Here is a 20,939-nt window from a genome sequence, read left to right on the forward strand (position 1 = left end):
AAAAAAAAGCTGTTATAGATATTTTTTTTTTTTTTTTTTGTTTTTGTTTTTTTTTTTTTTTTTTTTGGCTGCATTGGGTGTTCATTGCTGCTGCTGCGTGCGGGCTTTTCTCTAGTTGCGGTGCACGGGCTTCTAGTTGCGGTGCACGGGCTTCTCATTGCAGTGGCTTCTCGTTGCGGAGCACAGGCTCAGTAGTTGCGGCACGTGGGCCCTAGAACACGCGGGCTTCAGTAGTTGTGATGCGCAGGCTCAGTAGTTATGGCTCGCAGGCTCCAGAGCGCAGGCTCAGTAGTTGTGGTGCAGGGGCTTAGCTGCTCCGCGGCGTGTGGGATCTTCCCAGGCCAGGGTTTGAACCCGTGTCCCCTGCATTGGCAGGCGGATTCTTAACCACTGTGCCACCAGGGAAGTTCAGACATTCTTGTCCAGGGATTTTCTGTGGACACGTTTTCATTTCTCTTAGATTAAATAGGAGTAGAATTTCTAGGCCGTGGGATAGATGGATATGTAACTTTTTAAGAAAATGCCCAACCATTTCTAAAGTGATTGTACTGTTTACCATTCCTGCCAGCAATATATGAGAGTTCTCATTGCTTCACATTTAGTGTTGGCCATCTTTTTTATTTTAGCCACTCTCATGGGTATGTGGTGGTATCACAAGGTGGTTTAATTTGCTATTCCCTGATGACTAATGAGGAACAAACACTATTTCATGTGTTGAACCATTTTTGTGTCATCCTTTTTCTCCCTTTTTATTAATTGGATAGTGAGTTGTGATAATCTTTTATATATTCTGGATACAAGTCCTTTATAGGATTTACATGTTAGAAATATTTTTTTCCAACTGTGGGTTGTCTGTTTTCTCAACAGTGTCTTTTGATGAGAAGGTAGCTGTAATTTTGATGAAGTCCAATTCATCAATTTTTGTTTTATGGTTAATACTTTCTGTACCCTCTTTAAGAAGCCCTTACCTACCCCAAAGTCATGAAGATTTTTTTTAAGCTTTATAGTTTTAACTTTTATGTTCAGGCCCGCGATCCACTTTACACTTTTGTCCCCTTTGGTGTTAGGTAGGGGTCAAGTGTCCTTGTTTTCCGTATGAATATGTAGTTGTTCCAGCACCATTTGTCAGACTGATTTTCCTTTCCCCATTGAATTGTTTTGCTGTCCTTGTCTAAAATCATCTGACCATATGTCTGTGGATCTACTTATGCACACTCTTCTGTTACATTAATTTATTTGCTTATCTTTTTGTTAGAACATTGTGAGTCCTGATGTCAAGTACAGTAGGACTTCCGATTCCTTCATTTTTGAGATTGTTGTTCTAGGTCCTTGGCATTTCTGAAGAAATTTTAGCATTGGTTTGTCAACTTCTACCAAAATCACCCCCTAAAAAAGCCTCATGGGATTTTGTTTGAGATTCATTGAATCGATCGATCAATTTGACTTTTTAACAATTCTTCCAGTCTATGCACATAGTGTGTATTCCCGTTTATTTCAATTTTTCTCAGCATTGTGTTATATTTTTCAGTGTAGAGTCCTTGTACATTCTTTGTGAACTTTATCCCTGTGTATTTTGTTATTTGATGCTATTGTTTTGGATACTCTTTGTTTTTCAGTTTTGGTTTTTGATACTCCTAATCCTCCAGTGGTCAGTTTTAGCTCATTGTGCTTCATCAGACCTATGTTATAAATTTTTCAAATAAAAATGAGTGTACTTTTCTTTTGAAACTCTTCATTTAAAGTCTCGGCCTAAAGTTTTGTTGGTAAAAGTGGAAGTAAGTCTGCTGAATTGAAATTCATGGTAACAAAATTGGGAAGGAATAACATACCCTCCTCTAATTCTCTCAAAGTAGAGAGGAGGTAACAGAATCTCAGAGGGAATATGTGGTTTGCCCAGGATCTTAACAGCTGCCGGCAAAACAGAGGATAGAATCGTTGAGCTTTCCAAGGCTTTAACCTCAGTGGAGTCTACCTTTGGCTACATATTAATGTCCATAAACAATCATTTTTTAAAATTATTTTTGTGTAGCCTGATTGTGGATGAATTTTTGTTAATGACTGGAGGACAGGTAACCTGAGATTAGGCTGGTACAGAGGTCAGCACATTAGGCCCCTGTGGCATGTTTGGAAAATGAAGCTTTCTTGGAACACAGCCTGTTCATTTACATTTGTCTACAGCTGCTTTCATGGGAAAACCCACAGGGTTGAGTAGTTGCAACAGAGATCTTATGGCCTAATCAGCCTAAAATAGTTACTCTCTGGCCCTTTACAGAATAAGTTTGCCAACCCCCCGCCAGGCTATTGTAATCTAAACATATTCTAAATAGGAGATATTTCCTATTTCAAACCAATACTGACACAGTCCTTTGGGGAGCAGTTCATTTTACGTGGCAGAATAATCTTAGGACTTTGCATTCATTCTTACAGTTTTTATTAAAACAAGTGAGTTTTATCTACTAAAACTAAACTCTTTTTACTAAATATGTCATCAGCAATAGTATAACAACATTTTTACATAAAAATGTTCTCTTTCAATACACTGATCGGTTTTCATGAAAATTAGTATCTCTTGGTTATCTCCATTATTGTAAAGTGACCAGTTTTCTAATAACTTGTGAGAGAAATGTACCTAGAAGAAAAAAAAAAAGATATTTAGGAAGAGAGATATTTAATCCTCAGAGAGCTAGAGATTATTCAGGAGGGAAGGATTATCACCTCATCTTTGCCCCTTTCAAAGCAGCATATTCAGTGTCCTTGTCCTACACCTTAACAATTATTTCAAAATACAAAGTTTTTAGACTTAAAAGGAGTTGGAAAGATAGTAGTACAGACACATCTTATGTAGTTGTAGTACAGTACTAAAACCAGGAGATTGATATCCGAGCAGTGCGTGCGTATAGTTCTATGCCATTCTATCACATGTCGTTTCCTGTAACCACAATTTAGATACAGAACTATTTCATAGCAACAAAGATGGGTTTATGTCAACATTTTACCAGTTCAGGTAAATAGTACAGCAGACAATGTTACACGTTTTGTTTCCACCACCAAACAATTCCTGAGATAACTCAAGAGGAGAAGTAAAGTCGATCATATTTACCCATGTTTCTGCTCTTTCCATTGTTCTTCCTTCCTGATGTTCCAAGACTTTTTTTCCTAAACATTTTCTGTTTCAAGAACTTCCTTTTGTCATTCTTTTAAGGGAGGTCTGTTCAAGCAAATTCTTCTTGTTTTCCATCATCTGGAAAGTCTGTATTTTTCCTTCGTTCCTGAAGAATCATTTTATCAGATGCAGAATTCAGAGTTGACAGTTCTTTTAGAACTTGAAAACTTTTGTGCCATTTTTCTGGCCTCCATGGTTTATGAGACAGCTATCATCTGAATTATCTTTCCCCTATAGGTAAGGTGGTATTTCTGCCTTGCTGCTTTCAGGCTTTTTTCTTTGCCTTTAGTTTTCAGAAGTTTGTCTTGTCATAGATTTCTTCAGGTTTACGCTGTTTGGGTCCCACTCGGCTTATTAAATATATAGGTTTATGTCTTTTGCCAAATTTGGAAACTTTTCAGACGTTAATTCTTTCAAATGCTTTTTTCAGCCCCACCTTTCTCTTCTCCTGGGACTCCAATGACACGAATGCTAGATTTTTTTTGTTATAGAACCACAGGTATTATTGTCGGTCTGTTTTCTCTGCTCAGATTGGGTAATTTCTATTTTATCTTCAAGTTCCTGATTTCTTTCCTTCTTTTCAAGTTGAGATTTTCCTGGTTCTTGGTATAAAAGCATGGTTTTCTACCGTGTATCGGGCATCTGGTGTTATGTCGCGGGACTCTGGATCTTGTCTAAATCTTCTGTTTTAAAAGCAGGCCTTTTCTGACACCGCCATACCGGTGGGTGAAGCGGGGATATGTACACTGCCTCCTCACTGCTGCCAGTTGGGGGTGAAGGTCCAGGCTCACCACTTGGCCTCTTCTGACACCCAGGCAGGGGGAGGGGGTACCTCCTTACGGCTTCCCACTGAAGAATAGGGGCTCCACTGATGCCACGGTGGGTGGGAGTATCAGCAGGCAGGAAAGGCGGGTGTAGCTCCCCTGGGCCTTCTCCGCCACCACACCCTGCAGAGGATGGGGGCCAAAGGGGCGGGCGGGGAAGGCCTCGTTCTAGCTGAGTAAGGGGAGCAAGTCTCGGCTCTCCACCTGGCCTTTGTTGACAGGGTAGGGTAGGGTTGGGGCCATGTTTTTTTCCATGGTGTATGGCTAGAATAGGGCGATTACTGTGTGAAAGTTCTTTAGCTTGAGAAAGCAGGCTTTTCTTGGCTTTTGTTGTCGCAGCCATTGGTGTTTCTAGGCTGCTGGTTTCACCAGCACCTAGTCTGGGACAGATGAGACAAAAGAAAGCCCAGGGAACTCACTGCTGTTATCACTTGGGTCCCAAGGTCCTCAGCCAATCTGCTGCCTTTTCATTTTTCAGTGTGTTTATTTGATAAATGTCTAGGGTTTTAGCTGTGCTTAGTGGGAAGAATAGGGAAATGTGTGTCTACTCCATCTTGTTCCTCCTGGGGGTTTTTGCTTTTTTTTTTTTTTTTTTTTTTTTTTTTGGAGATAAAGTAAAATAAAGGCAATAAGATGTTGCAAATATTTCCTAGTTCCAGCCAGACTCTGGAGGGGGTGGATGTTAATTTCTTCTTTCCTGCAGCCATACATAGGTGAGCCTGGTCAGGATGTTTCCTGTGAGCTAAAGAGAGGGATTTTAGTTTAAGCTCAGGCATAGGAGTGCACCACCAGGGAAGCCCTGGGGTTTTTGCTTTTTAAAGTTGACAGTAGGAGAACTCCCTCCTGTGTATTTTAGATTTAAGCAAATTAGTAAATACACCTCGGATTATGAGAGCCAGGTTTCTCTCTGTTGGAGAAGGAGTGACAAGTATGGGAAGGAGGAAGTCTCCAGTGAGTGAGTGAGTGTGTGTGTGTGTGCGCATGGGCGCTAACACTAGACCACTGAATGTAGTTTAAAATTTCTTGAGGTTCCTTTTTGCCATCCACCAAGGATGTTGAGTCCGAACTGTTTGAAAGTCACTTGAAATATTTCTTCTCTGTGTGGTTCATTTGTTTCAATATTTTAAGAAGTATTTTAAAGATTTTTTTCTTTGTGATTTTATTTTTAAATTATGTAAAAACAAAACAGCATGATTACAAAGTCAAAAGTGTAAAACAAGGTACATTCAGAAAAGTACAGCTTCCATCCCTGTTTCCTACTTACATCCCCATGCCATCTGTTTACTTCCCCAAAGGTAACTACTTGTATTGATTTTAGTTATTCTTCCATTGTTTCTTTTTGAAAGTAGAAGCTAACATATGCATACATATACACATGCATATATAAAATTCCTTTTCACAAGTACAGACTCCTCAAATGTATGGAAGTCAGTTTATTTAACCCATTCTCTATCGATGGATACTTGAGTTGTATCTGGGTTGTTTACAGTTTTTTGCTGTTACAAATAGTGTTACATTAAATAACCTTACATAAATGGCATTTTGTATTTTTTGCCAGCATACTTTGGGATAAAATCTTAGATGTGGGATTGCTGCATAGAATGGTAAGTGTACGTGACATATTTCTAGATATTGTCAAATTCCCTCCCACAGGTGGTGTTTCATTTTGTCTTTACACCAGCAATTTAAAAATGCTTATTTCCCCACAGCCTTTTGAGAAAATAGGTTCTCAAATTTAGGGATTATTGCCAATTTGCCAGAAGAAAAATGGTATCTTCCTGTAGTTTGAATTTATATTCTTTTTTTTTTTTTTTTTAGTGTGTTTGAGTCGCTTGCATTTCTTTTCTGTGAATACATAATATCTTTTGCCCATTTTTCTATTGGGTTACTGTTTTCTCAACTTTCACTCTTTAGAAACTAAGGATATTAACTTTTGTGATTTAAATTGTAAATATTTTCCCATTTATCATTTGCTTTTTGCTTTGCTTTTGGTATTTTTAGACATGCAGAAATTTGTTTTCATACAGTCAATTTTCCTTATTCTATAACGAATCAGGGTTAGGTGAGTTTCTCCACTTCTGGGTTATAAAAGAATTCACCCATGTTTTTCTGCTAGTGTTTATTTGATGGTTTCATTTTTACATTTAGATCTTTTGATCCAATTGGAATGTATGGTGAGCAGTTGATCCCATTTCATCTTTTTGCATATGGCTATCAGGTTGTTCCAACATCACTTTTCAAATGTCTTCCTCTCCCTCCCTGATTTAGATGCTGCTTTACCATAACCAGATTTCCATATGCACGTCTATATTTTCATTGCATTGTCTCTTCATGTGCCAGCACTTCATTATTTTATTTACAAATATGTTTTAATGTCTGTAAGACTAGCCCCCCTTCCTTACTCTTCCTTTGCAGTGATTTCCTAGCTATCTTTGCTTATTTCTTCTTCCAAAGGAATTTATAATTAATTAGCTTGTCTAACTTTTAAAAATCACATTAAATTTCACTCAGGGAGAACTGACATCTTTATGATGAAGAATCTTGCCATCCAAGAACGTGGTGTGTCCTTCCCTTTGTCCACTTCTACATTTGTACCTTTCACTAGTGTGTTTTAGACCTCTCATATAAGTTTTGCAGATTTCTGGCTCACTCTGTCCTAAGTAGTTTTTGTTTTGGTTTGCTTTTTGCTATTATAAGTATTGTCTGCTCTCCATTACTTCTTCTAATGGTATATGCCTTTCATTATTAAATGAAATGTGATCTATGATACAGAGGCATGTTTTTAATATTTTCAACTCCCACTTTTGAACCCTGGATCGTAAAATGTCAGTTTTTCTGTACACATTCCCGACAGCACTTTGAACTGAGCAACTGCTGAAGTCGGCGGAAAGACAAGCCTGGATGGTGGACAGGTTACTGAGGAGGAGAGGCTCTTCCCGTGGGTGGAGGCTGGAGGCTTTTCCCATCATCACCCTCTCACCTCCTCCTTGAACGCCCCCCAACCCCTTCATGGGGCCTCCTGTGGATACAGCATCTTTTGCCCAAGCCTCCCAACAAGCAGTATAAACGCTGCCTCGCCTGTAAGACCAGCAATTGGTAAGTATTTATTCATAGTTTTCATACAGACAAACTGAAAACAGCAGAGTCAAGCAGCCTTCAGAAAGCCCTGTGGAACTGCTGTCGACGGAGCATCGCCCTGGCCTTCGCGCTGTGCCAGAGGGCAGAGGCCGCCATCGGTGCAGTGCTGGCTGCTTCATGTGGGTGTCATTCAGTTTAGCTTCATCTTTGCTGAATGCAACTTCACCAAAACTGGCAGCAGTAGAACCTGTCTCATCAGATATTACTAAATCCCTGGATTGGTGAATGGGGAACGGTTGGAAGGAAGAAAAGCAGGGGGAAGCCAAATCTCGAAAAATGACAGTAAAATCTGTGATTTATTTGAAAGTCGTACAGGTCTTGTCAGTATAATTCAGCACAGTCCCTTAAACCGTCATTAACAGTAGAATCATATACTTACTCCAGAACCTGATGGCTACAAGCTCAATGCAAAATGCTAATGCTGGCATTCGTCCAGGGCTTGCTTTTACTGTATCTTCAGCTAACCTATACACTGGCCAAATGGCAGATCTTCTTTCTGGAGCATAGCTCACACCTCCCCTGCTGAGGCCAGTTTTCATGTTTTTTCTAATTGCAAGGCAGTCTGCATCACGTCTGAAATAAGCCCATGAGGTCACCAGTCCACCAAGAGGGAGGAGTGACCTGATTGGCCTCCTGGATTCCTCCTAATCGGTCTCTCTTCTACCTCGTTTTAGCACCGCTGCTTGGAACTCTTCTAGTCCAGTATTACGTAAGCCGCTTGTGAGCAGAGACCATACAGCATCTTAGTAAAGGCGCGTGGGAGTCCTACTGCCATTTGTTGGCTGTGATCGCTCTTCTGCAGTCTTCATGAATCTGTAATTCTTACAATTCTAGTGAAGCCCTTTCTCCAGTCACTGCTGGGCTGACTCATGGGGTGTGCTGGGAACACTTGCTCAAACAGTGAAAAGTCTCCTTTGCCTCTGATGATGATGTGCATCCTCCAAGATGTCTTCCAGGTCATTACTGGGAGTCCGTGGCTGAATCACAGTGATCACTGGACACACAGGAAGTAGTGGGCTGCAGGTATACGGCATTGCTTCAAGGAAAGAAAGGACAATGTCTATTGCAAGGACCGGGTCCCGGCCTGTTCACAATCAACCATAAAGGCATTAAGAAGTCCATGGAAATGTGCTTAACTGGAAAAAATACCCAAGATGGCTGACTTTGAAACAGAAATCAAGGATCTTTTCACTACCTACTATTTCCTGTCAGTTGGGTGAGGAAAGTGTCTTCATACAAATTGTACATAAAAAGTTAGATTGGCCTTTTCAAAGCGAAGCTGGCAGGTTTCTGGGTTTTGCAGGCTCTGGCGCTCAGCGGGAAGGAAGGTCTTTGTCCCCTTGCAAGACTAATAAAACCTACAGGTAAGATTCTCCACTATGTGGTGAAGTTTTGTGGAAAGAAGATGGGTAAGGGCCTGTTAGCTTTAAACTAACTTTCCTGTTTCACATGTGCCTTTGTACATATAAATAAGCTTTCAAAATGTTTGGATTAAAGCAGTTATTTTGTATATCTTCAGTCAGGCAGACAGTTGGTGACTAAAACAAGAAACAAAAACAAGCAAAAAAAAAAAATTTCCAAGTGCTTTAGATACGTCCACAAGCTACTTAACATAGAGTGACCAAACGTAAGTGCTGTTCTCCCTCGGCATTCTGCGGTAACAATTAATTAAAACCCTTTTTGGTACTAGAAAACCTTCTCATTGATAGGGCTGAAAACTGGGGTAGGGGGGAGAAGAGAAAAGGAGATGAGAAATCAACATTATTAATACTGATTCCTTTTATTCTGTGCTTTGCTTCTAAATAGAGAGCTTTCAAATTAATTCTTATAAATTATAGTAACTTTCTGATGAAATTAATAACTTCAGCAGGGGTCACTGTGGTCAAATTAGAATGATCCTGAGATCACTGTATGCCCAAACGTGCAGCCAGCCCAACCTGGGGGCTGGCCTGCAGCCACAGGGGCGCACATGGTGAGGAGGGAGGCCGGGCTAGGAGGGGCTGATCACCTTCACTCCTTTTTCAGCTCATTGCTGTTCTCCCCACTGGGCTTGAACAGGGGAATCTGCTGGCCATCCTTGAGCTCTAAGAAGACCTCCTGAAGGTTCCACCTGAGAGAAACCAAAAGTATAGTCTCTAATCAATGAAACACTGAGGCAAAAGACAGACATGGTTTAAAAGGAAAAAAGCAGTTGTTAGGAATGTCCTAAGTTTTTTAAACACTATTTTATGTTAGCAGTATGTTAACGTTTTAACCTTCTGTTCCAGGCTAACATTATTTAACCAGCATCACCATCAAGGCAAGTTTTACCAATGAATGGCTGGCACCAGGGAAGAGGAGCAGCTCGCTCCTCCCCGTTTCCTAATCCCCCCGACCTCCAGCTCCAGGCTGGAAGCCGGCCAGCTCCTCCACTAATCCCAGGCTCAGGGGGGCAGTGAGTCCAGGGGAGCCAGGCAGGGACTGCCTGCTCCTTTTGTCCTTGAGAATTAAAACGCATCCTGGCTAAACAGCAAACATCTCTGAGAGAGGCTTCCCGTGGGGAAAGTGAGTGAGTATAGATACTGGCAACCAGACAAGAGAAGCCAATTAATGGGGTAGAGAGCTTATTTAAAGAATGTGACGAATAATTCTGGAACAGGACCCCATGCCTTTATTCATTTGTAATGACAGAGGCAGCAGTGTTGGAAGCTGCGACATAGCGTCAAGTTATGGCAGACCTAGACCACTACCACTGTAAAGTTCTTCAAATTCAGTAGCGTGCACTGGATAAAATGTCTGGACTGAGCTTAAGAGCCTAAGAAGCAGCATGCTGTCCAAGCTGTGAAACTTCTCAAGCTTTGAAAAACTAATTCTTACTGCCACAATCATATAACTAAAATTGAAAATGGAAATCGTTTCCATCAGAAGGTTCTCCTCCTGCTGCCTGATTCCCACCCACTTTCCCATCATACCTCTTAAAGGGGGCATCTCTGGATGAGGTGACATAGAGATAGCCCTCTGACTTGGGTCCAGAGACAGGAATCTTCAACTGGGGGTATAAAATGAGAGAGGTAAGTGTATATATATAGTGCTGTCCTCTCAAGAGATAACCTATGAAACCCAGTGATTATCCACAGAACCTGGTTGTTTTCAAACTTGAGGCTAGCTGAAGAATTCACCTTATTTTTTTTCCATCTGGCTCCCTTCAAATGCCCTGCCCCTCTCTGGATGGCCTGGTGAGGTCAATGGCAGTGCTCCTATCTGGCAAGGAGACCTTATGTGCCAAACTCAATGTTCTGAGTACTTGCAATGATTATTTTTTAAATCCACGGTTAAAAAAGAGCTACCAATATATGCAACAACATGGATAAAGGTCAAAAACATGTAGAATGAAAGAGCCTTACCCAAGAGTATATAATGCATGATTCCATGTCTTTCTTAGACCAAACTAGGCTGGGAAAAAAATGTCACAAAGTGCCTCTGCTGGAGCTGTGGGGATGTGAGAGGACCAACGGGGAAGAGCATGAGGCAGCTCTCAGGTGAGAGAACAGTCTACATGTAGGTAGGGGCTTGAGTTGCACAGGTGGATGCATTTGTTAAAATTCATCAGGACAGTTAGTTAGATGTGCACCTTTCACAGAATGTAAATTTTACCTCAAAAAAATATATTAAGCTCTAGTTAATGATAATATATGGCTTATGTATTTTAAAGGTGAAATGTACGGATATTTGAAAATAATAAGATAGGTTTCAAGAACAAATAAGGTAGAGCTAGACAAACAGGTATGGGATAAAAGCACACTGAGCAAAATATGGGTTCCACAGCATAAATCCTTTGATATTTTCTGTATGTTTGAAACTTTCATAATAAAATAGAAAAAGTCCACTGTTTAATAAAAGGGGGAACTATTTCTAGCAAACTGGTCCATACTCTGACTTGGACCATAAAGCAGTTCTAAGAGGAGAGCTGATAGCAAAACACACCCTCCTCAAGAAATAAAAATCTCAACCTAACCTACCATCTAAAGGAGTCAGAAAAAGAACAAAGTCAGAAGGAAGGAAATAATAAAGATCAGAGAAGAAATAAATAGATCAACAGAAAAGATCAGTATAACCAAGAGCTGGTTTTTTGAAAAGATAAACAAAATCAACAAACCTCTAGCCAGGCTCACCAAGAAATAGAGAGGACCCAGCTAAAATAAGAAATGAAAGAGGAGGAATAACAACAGTTATCACAGAGATACAGAATCATAAGAGAATACTATGAACAGTTATATGCCAACAAATTGGACAACACAGAAGAAATGGACGAGTTTCTAGAAACATACAGCCTTCTAAGACGGAACAAGAAGAAACATAATTTGAACAGACTGATCACTGCAAAAATCCCCTGCAAACAAAGTCCAGGACCAGACGGCTTCACTGGGGAATTCTACCAAACATACAAAGTATTCTAAAAAAGAAGTGAAGCGGAGGGAACACCTCAACATTCATTCTGTGAGGTCACCAGCACCCAAAACCAAATAAAGACACTACCAAAAAAAGGACAATTACAAGCCAATATCTCTGATGAATACAGATGCAAAAAAAACCTCAACAAAATATTAGCAAACCAAATCCAACGATACATAAAAAGGATCACACACCACGATCAAGTTGGATTCATTCCAGGGTCACAAGGATGGTTGAACATATACAAATCAATCAAATGTGATACACCACATTATCACCACAATAGATGCAGAAAAAGCAGTTGATAAAAATTCAACAACCATTCATGATAAAACCTTTCACCAAAGTAGGTACAGAGGGAACACATCTCAACATAATAAATACCATTTATGACAAACCCACAGCCAACATAATAACAGTAAAAAGCTGAAAGCCTTCCTGCTAAATTCAGGAACAAGACAAGGCTGCTCACTCACCACTTCTATTCGACACAGTGTACTGCAAGTCTTTGCCACAGCAATCACACACAAACACACACACGAAAAAGTACGTAGATCGGAAGGAAAGAGGTAAAACTGTCACTATTTGCAGATGACCTGATACTCTATATAGAGAACCCTAAAACCACCACACAAAAACTATTAGAATAAATGAATTCAGCAAGGTAGCAGGATACAAGGTTAATTTGTAGACATCTGTTGCATTTCTTTACACTAATAATGAAATATCAGAATGAGAAAGTAAAACAGTCCCATTTAAAATCGCTTCAAAAAACATAAAATACTCTAGGAATAAACTTAAGCAAGGGGGTGAAACACCTATATGCTGACAACTATAAAACACTCATAAAGGAAACGGAAGAGGATTCAAAGAAATGGAAAAATATCCCGCACTCTTGGATTGGAAAAATATTGTGAAAATGACCATACTACCAAAAGCAATCTACAGATTTCGTGCAGTCCCTATCAAATTACCCATGACATTTTTCACAAAACTAGAATAATCCTAAAATTTATATGGAACCACGAAAGACCCAGGATTGCCAAAGCAACCCTCAGAAAAATGAACAAAGCTGGAGGTATAACACTTCCAGACTTCAGGCCATACTACAAAGCCTCAAAACACCATGGTATTGGCACCAAAAGAAAAAGATAAATCAACAGAACAGAACAGAGAGCCCAGAAATAAACTCACACACCTATGGTCAGTCTATAACAAAGGAGGCAAGAATATACTACAGAGAAAAGACGGTCTCTTCAACAAGTGGTGCTGGGAAAGCTGGACAACTACATGTAAATAAATGATATTAGAACATTCCCTCATACTATATACAAAAATAAAATCACAAGATTTGAAGACCTAAATATAAGACATGATACCATAAAGCACCTAGAAGAGAACACAGGCAAAACAGTCTTTGACATAAATTGTAGCAATATTTTCTTAGATCAGTCTCCCAAGGCAAAAGAAATAAAAGCAAAAATAAACAAATGGGACATAATCAAACTTAAAAGCCTGTACACAGCAAAGGAAACCATCAACAAAACAAAAGGATAACCTATGGAATGGGAGAAAATATTTGCAAACAAACAATGCAACCGACGAGGGGTTCATACCCAAAATATACAAACAGCTCATACAACTCAATAGCAAAAAAACGAACCACCCAATCAAAAAATGGGCAGAAGACCTATATAGACATTTTTCCAAAGAAGACCTACAGATGGCCAACAAGCATATGAAAAGATGCTCAATATTGCTAATTAGAGAAATACAAATCAAAACCACAATGAGGTATCACACCAGTCAGAATGCTATCATCAAAAAATCTAGAAACAATAAATGCTAGAAAGGGTATGGAGAAAAACGAACCCTCCTACACTGTTGGTGGGAATGTAAATTGGTGCAGCCACTATGGAGAACAGTGTGGAGGTTCCTTAAAAAACTAAAAATAGAGCTACCATATGATCCAGCAATACCACTCCTGGGTATACATATGGAAAAAACAAAAACTGTAATTCAGATACATGCAGCCCAATGTTCACAGCAGCACTACTTATAATAGCCAAGACATGGAAACAACCCAAGGGCCCATCAGCAGACAACTGGCTTAAGAAGATGTGGTATGTATGTACACACACACACACACACACACACACACAATGGACTATTACTCAGCTATGGAAAAGAATGAAATATTTCCATTTGCAGCAACATGGATGGACCTAGAGAATATTATGCTTAGTGAAATAAGTCATACAGAGAAAGACAAACACTATACGTTATCACTTATATGTGGAATCTAAAAAATAATAAAAATGAATTTACTTACAGATATAGAAAACAAATTTATGGTTACCAAAGGGAAAGGGGTAAATTAGGAGTATGGGATTAACAGATACATACTACTATATATAAAATAGATAAGCAACAAGGATTTACTGTATAGCACAAGGAACTATATTCAATATCTTGTAATAACCTATAATGTAATATAATCTGCAAGAACAAACAACTGAATCACTATACGTCAATTAAATTTTTTTAAACAATCATCAATTATCCTTATCAGAATACTTGAGCACGAATTGCTTTGTAGTTAGGGGGAAAATATCTCTAATAAAACTATTTCCATTAAAAATAATAAAAACTGGGCTTCCCTGGTGGCACAGTGGTTGAGAGTCCACCTGCCGATGCAGGGGACATGGGTTCGTGCCCCAGTCCAGGAAGATCCCACATGACGCGGAGCGGCTGGTCCCGTGAGCCATGGCCGCTGAGCCTGCGCGTCTGGAGCCTGTGCTCCGCAACGGGAGAGGCCACAACAGTGAGAGGCCCGCGTACCGCAAAAAATAATAATAATAACAACAACAAAAATAAATAAACTAGGTCAGATCAGCTCACTCTTGTCCTCCAAATATTTCAGGGCTTCTGCTTGTCACAATTAAGTGCACACACTTCACAAGACAATGTCACAGCCCTCTGGTTGCCTCAGCCCATTCTCCCTGCCCACACCCTCCCTGGGCAGCTGCACCTCTGCTGAGGACACACTGGCAGGGAGCACAGCGATGGGCCTTCGTGTACAAACTGCTCAGCGTGACCTTCCCTGTCATCACAACAACCTCCCAGGCCACTAACCTCTCCCTCCTAGGCCTCTACTATGGCATTTGCTTCACCCTGTCTTATGCTGTAATTTTAAACTATAAACTCCCTGAAAGCCTTCTGCATCTCTGTATTCCCCACACAACTGAGAATCATTCCTCCAACTCAAAACATATTAAACAGAAGAAAAAAACACTTCTTATATTCAGTTGAGTTTTATCAGTTGAACTATAAAAAAAGATAAGATACAGCTGAAAAAATGGACTGGCATTCCATGGAAGCAATGTAAATAACCTTTACAACTAGAGTTTAGGTGTATTTCAAGTTCAAAGCTGAAATACTGGCAAACCACCACTGATCATTTCTCTACAACCTCCCATTCAAGATGGCGACCTGAGCACAAACAGGGCTTTCTGTGCCACATCAATTCCCCAGAAAGGAAAACAACTACATGAAAATAAATTAATCCATAAGGCTTTTTTTTTTTTTTTTTTGCGTTAACGCGGGCCTCTCACTGTTGTGCCCTCTCCCGTTGCGGAGCACAGGCTCCGGACGCGCAGGCTCAGCAGCCACGGCTCACGGGCCCAGCCGCTCCGCGGCATGTGGGATCCTCCCAGACCGGGGCACGAACCCGTGTCCCCTGCATCGGCAGGCGGACTCTCAACCACTGCGCCACCAGGGAAGCCCCATAAGGCTTTTTTAAACGGTGCTAGGTACCACCTAGCGGCAGTTGTACGTAGTGGATTTCCCCATCCCACATCTTTCTCCAGCTTCCTCCAAGACTGCTTCCGGAGGACGGCAGCCCCTCCTCAGCTCAGTAGACACCCAGCCTGCAGTTGGCAGGGGGAGCACGTTACCTTTGCATCAGCAATGTCCACGAAGTTGTACTTGTCGGTGAGTCGGAGATAGTGAACGTTGAGAGGAGTGCCCAGAGCTTCCAGTGCCTCAGGGTGGCTGTGTAGATGCTCCAACGCCAACTGGTAATAGGAAGCCCTGGAAAAAGTTTCTAAGTGGGCAAGAAAATGGTTACTTTTTTTTTTTTTTTAATTGAACTTGGTCAGGTATACATATCTCCCTAGAAAGTGAGATGATGTAATTCATGTACAACATGGAAACAGAAACATGAAATTTATGGGTGGAATTACCATTAGGGACCATCTACTCTGAACACTCCATTTTAAAGACTCCAAAACCAAAACATAGGAAGTCAGCAACTGCAGCGATGTGGCAGATGACCCTGAGCAAGGTACTGGACCTTTCTGTGCCTCAGTTTCTTCACCTCTGATTTCCTCACCTCATTCGTTGCCTCTCTCCATCTAAGGGGTCTGATCAGATCTCCTCTAACTTTTCTTTCAGTTCTAAGTCCTCTGGTTCCATGACTTGCTCAAAGTGATACAGCTAATCCGAGGCAGAGCTGGGGCCAGAATCTACGACTTGACTTCTGAACATTGCTCCTTCCACTAAGAGGAAGGTCCTGATAAACCAGCAAAAAATAGACCACAACAACAACAAAACCCTCAGGCCACGCAACAGGACATGAAAACGCTAACTTGTCAAGTTTATAGATGTATGCCAACATTTCATGTAGGTAAAGCTTACAAACTGCTCTCAGCCTCAGGTATCCTTGGCCCAAAGGCTACTAGGAACTCCAGGAAGCACCTCCCTGAAAGTGCAAGGTGGGACAAGCCGCCCCAAGGAGAGAGTGAAGGACGGTAAGCTTCCCAAGTAAGGTTTTGTGTTCGGCAACAAGACAGACTTCCCTCTGTAGGCCCAACCACAGTAATGGACTGGAAAGGCGGCTTGAGCCTGCAAAGGCCAAGGAGAATGCCCCTCCAGTGCCGCTTCCCAGGAGAGGGGATGCTGCAGGCATGAACGAGGTGCCAGCCCTGAGGAGAAGCAGAGCCTGGGTCCAGACAGTTCATCTTCACTGAGCTATTTCTCAGTATCCCACAAGGTGTGAGATTAATGTTTACAACATCCTTGCACACAGGCACTGATATTACCCCTCGTCACATCGATAACTGAGGCCCAGGAAGAAGCCAGACCCCCCCATAAGGCCACACAGCTAGTCTAGAGCCGGAGTTGGCTGCAGAGCCCACTGGACTATCGCTGTCAGCCGACCCCAGCCTCCTAAAGGGGAAAGGCTGCCAGGCCCCTGAGCCCAAAGTGTACTCATTCCTGTCAGGTCCTGCCTCCGTCCCTCTGGCAGAGGGGAGGGGCTGCTGAGTTGTTCCGGTCTGAATTATCCCTGGGAATGCTCCTCTCTGGCCACCACCAGACTCGCAGGCCTCTGGGCCCGCCCTGAAGGAAGGTGGGAAAGAGCGGGCGGAGGGGCCGGGGCTGCGGGTGATCCTCACATCCTGGCAGGAAGTAACAGTGCTGAGGAGTCAGGGTGAGAAGCCAAGCTGGGCGGGCATAAAAGATCTTCAAAGAAAGTCAGTCTAGAGAAAACTGCTGCTGCTGCTTCGCAACCAGTAGCGTGGAAATGCCCTTAAATGTCTCGGCTGCTCACAATAAGGCTGCTCACAATAATCAATGCCTGTCTTTACAAATTCAAATTTGGGTCCAGAGGGCTGGAAGCTGCATCTGCCAGGATTTTGCCAGCCTGGACACTGCTTTTATTTTCTGCTCTTGCCAGAGTCCGCTGCGCAAGGTCCCGTCCTCCACTAAATCAACAGCAGAGAATGGCAAGGCAAACAGGCCGAGGACACTTGAGAAAGAGCCAGTTTTCCACACCTGTGAACCATCTGGTGTTCCCCCTTCCCTCTGTTCTTTCTCTAATCTCAGAAATCTTGATGGATCTACTGCATGTGCACTGGAGTGAAAGCCCATCTTGCTTTTCTGAGGCTTCTTATGCAAATGGATCCTATTCCTTTGATTTGTTCTTGTGGCTCCTGGGAAAACTGGGATTACAGGATAAGAAGGAAGCTATAGCCAATGGAATGGCTTACTGGCTTCTAAAAATAGTCCTTTCCTTCTTTCTCTAACCTGCATCTGAAGTATTTCCTTTGACGGAGGAACGGGGGCAAGACAACTAGGAGGCGGCCCTGCCTCGGGCGCTTCATCGGATACTTACTCTGTATCAGGTAGTACAAAAGGGCGCAGCCCCCGCTAGCCACCACGCCAGTAAAAAAGACCTGTTTCCCCAGAGGCACTGACATCCTGCTTCCTAGAGACTGAAAAACAAAAGATGTGAATTTATGGTTAGATTCAGGTTCATGCCAAGCGCTGCTGCCTGGATTGGACCCCACAGGGAAAGGAAAGCTAAGGAGGAAGCCAGCAAGGAGGCGAGACCGCCTTCCCTTTCAGAACGCCAGGGCCGGTTCTGGAGCCCAAGCCAAAGTGCCCTCCCAAGGGTGGCCTGCATCCAGGGCCCAGGCCATGGGGGTGAGGGCTGAGCACAGAGCCGGCATTCAGCCCTGCTCTCCTGAGGGACAGAACGCAGCCTGTGTGCCAAGTCCCGCCCGGCCAGGAACTACAACCACTTTGTCTCACACCGTCTGGTAAACAGGAAGCTTATCCTTTTGTTGCAATAGCTGGGCCTGTGAGCCTCCGAATGGGCCAAAGCGGTCTCTGGCTGCTTTCTTTCATATTTTGAAAAACGTCCCACCCCCTGGATGAGGACACAGTGGTCCTGACTTTCAGGCTTAATGAAGAGATGGAGAGGAAGGAGACAGCTCAGCAAATTCAGGGCACCCAGCCCAGCCGGCCTAAACTCCTGTCCCCTGAAAGCCAAGTGGGACTAGAAGCAGCACGTGGGTCCCAATGGCACCAATTATTCTCCTTCCTGGTGGCCTTTTAACCACCGCTCACACCTAGGCCTTTCTGGAAAGTGTTTGATACCTGGCCATAAAGCAGAGGAGGACACCGGCTTAGGTGAGTCACAGTTCAAATGCACGCACGGCCAGACAAATCACATAAACGAGAAGACCCTGAGAAGTGAGGAACACACGGCTCGGCCGACAGGCAGCTTCAACCCAGCTCCAGCTAACTTCACCATGCGGGCCAAGCCTGGATGGATCTTCTGATTTTTCAAGAGGTCTTTTATGTAAAATTGCCTGAATTCTAAATGTTGACAGCCAATTAAAAAAAAAAAGACCTAAAAGAATATGCTTGTGAGTCAGGTTCTCTGTGGGCTTCCAGCTGGCTCCACCCACGCAGGCTGCATCAGGGCATCCTCTAGGTAAGGTAATTCCTCTGCTCGCTTTGCTGACATTTCTCAAAAAAATATAAAAAAAAGATCTGGGGCAGAGATGGAAACTCCAGGTTTACATAATGGAAAGATAACCATAAGTACGTATGTCCCCGTTTGCATATTTAACCTTAGATTGTATGTGTTTCTTTAGAAAACAAAGCCTTTGATGTGACCTAAAGGGGTGCGCAGTGCAGAACTAGGGATAATGCTAATGCCTCCACTGGCTGATCAGAGTCAAGGTAAACACATTCTCACTATCTGCTTCTCCACTTTCTAGAATATGGAGAGTAAGAACAACTGCCTACCTATCATCTCTGAAACCTGAAGGTAAGTGAATCCTGAAGGAAAGAAGGCCTGCTGGAGAAAAGTTCCTCATGTGGATACTCTTTCTGGGAACTGATCACTAAACACACCCTCCGACAGGGCTAAAGTTGACCAGTTCTACACAGAAATATCATCAAATCCAGGGTTTAGATAAATCAAATTAAAGAGGGTGAAGTTTCAGATCATCCCTGTATTATTTACTTATATACTGTTTTGTTCAACTAAGAAAAAGGTGCCGAACCCCCAAATCAATGTTCTCCAGCTGCTGTGGAAGTTTCGGCTGTGCTGCAGAGTAGGTAAGAGTATTTCTCAAAGTTGAGGGTCAAGTCAATTGCAGTGATGTGATCTGGGAAAAGCCATTCAGTCTCATAAGAAAAATGTGCAGAGCATCTCCAAAGAATGCATTAGTCAGATCTTGCTTAATCTGAAGAGAGCTCAACAGGGTGGGGCAGTGAGCAGGAGTTCCGCACGGCTGCAGCTGCCAAAGCAAGCATGAGAGACGAGGGAAAAGTCGTCCTACACAATTCAGCAACGAGCCACCCCATCCCCTCACGTGGCCTTGCAGCCACAAGTCAGCACTGAAGACCAGGTGAACCCACAACTATCTGGGGAGCGACGTTCATCTACTGTCTAACCTGAGCACACCCCAGAGGCTTCTGATGGGGAACTTGGCCCCAGAATAGCCATTACCTTTTGCCACTTCGTAGCCCAGCTTCCTTGAAAATCATCAAAGGAAAGTTGCCCTGCAATCAGACAAAAACTTTACATTAAAATCACTTTTTCAGGGACTTGCCTGGCGGCCCCGTGGTTAGAAGTCTGCGCTGTCACTGCTGAGGGGCCTGGGTTCAGTCCCTGGTTGGGGAAATAAGATCCCACAAGCCGCACGGCACAAGCCAAAAAATAAATAAAATCACTTTTTCAAACCCAATTCTTTCTGGTTTCTAGTTTTACACAGCCAAGATTTCTTACCAGTCTAAGCTTTAGAGCATGAAAGAAGTTAAGTTTAAGTTCTGAAAGGAGCCTTATCTATATAGGGCCCTGGTTGTTCCCTCTTACTCTTCTGCCATATTAAGAAGAAAAAACAAAGCCTGCTGGTTTCCTGTCTGTGTACCGTGCATGTTTTACTGCAGCAACCAGAAAACTGGTGTGGGCGGGAGATGGTATGGGACCGCAGCACATATAATGGGACCAGTCCACAGACACCGACAGGAGATGCTACCCTTGTAAGCTGTACTCCAGTGGACTAAAACAACATCTCAGGATTAAAAAGAAACAACAGCATATTAAGTGCATATGTAGCCTTTTATGATACTGATAATAGCTAACACTCATATCTCTTGCTATTATGTGCCTGGTGGTATTCTAAGCGCTGCACATATAAGAGTTCACTGAATTCTCACAACCCCATGAAGTACGAACTATTGTTATCATCCCCATTTTACAGACCAGTAAACTGAGACACAGAAAGGTTAAGCAACACACCCAGAGTCACACAAATAAGTGTGTAAGTGGCAGACCTGGGATTCAGACCCAGACAGTCGAGCTCCAGGGCTGTGCCCTCACCCACCATTACACACTGACTAAGATATCTGTGATTTCAGAGACACTGAGATGTGAAGAAAAAAAAAAATGTCTTGGCATTACAATATATTTATAACGTTCAGTGCAAAGGGCCTTGTCAGGTGTGCCTTCCCTGCTATTTTTCCAGACAAAAGCGTGGCAGGTATTCACACCTTTGCTCTTCCTTTAGCTTATTAGCAAATGG

General features: G+C 42.5%; 1 protein-coding gene across 1 annotated transcript; it reads right to left on the reverse strand.

Annotated features, from left to right (window-relative positions):
• Positions 1 to 9,135: 9,135 nt before the first annotated feature.
• COA1 (cytochrome c oxidase assembly factor 1) lies at positions 9,136 to 17,819 on the reverse strand. Its single transcript, XM_007446987.1, has 4 exons — positions 17,732 to 17,819; positions 15,513 to 15,661; positions 10,077 to 10,153; positions 9,136 to 9,235 (listed from the first exon to the last, which is right to left on the reverse strand). Exons 1-4 carry the CDS (start codon positions 17,814 to 17,816, stop codon positions 9,136 to 9,138), a joined length of 411 nt encoding a protein of 136 aa, XP_007447049.1. The 5' UTR covers positions 17,817 to 17,819.
• Between the last annotated feature and the right edge of the window lie 3,120 nt (positions 17,820 to 20,939).

This window comes from Lipotes vexillifer, unplaced genomic scaffold (genome assembly GCF_000442215.2).
Source record: "Lipotes vexillifer unplaced genomic scaffold, Lipotes_vexillifer_v1.1 scaffold1359, whole genome shotgun sequence".
NCBI lineage: Eukaryota > Metazoa > Chordata > Mammalia > Artiodactyla > Lipotidae > Lipotes > Lipotes vexillifer.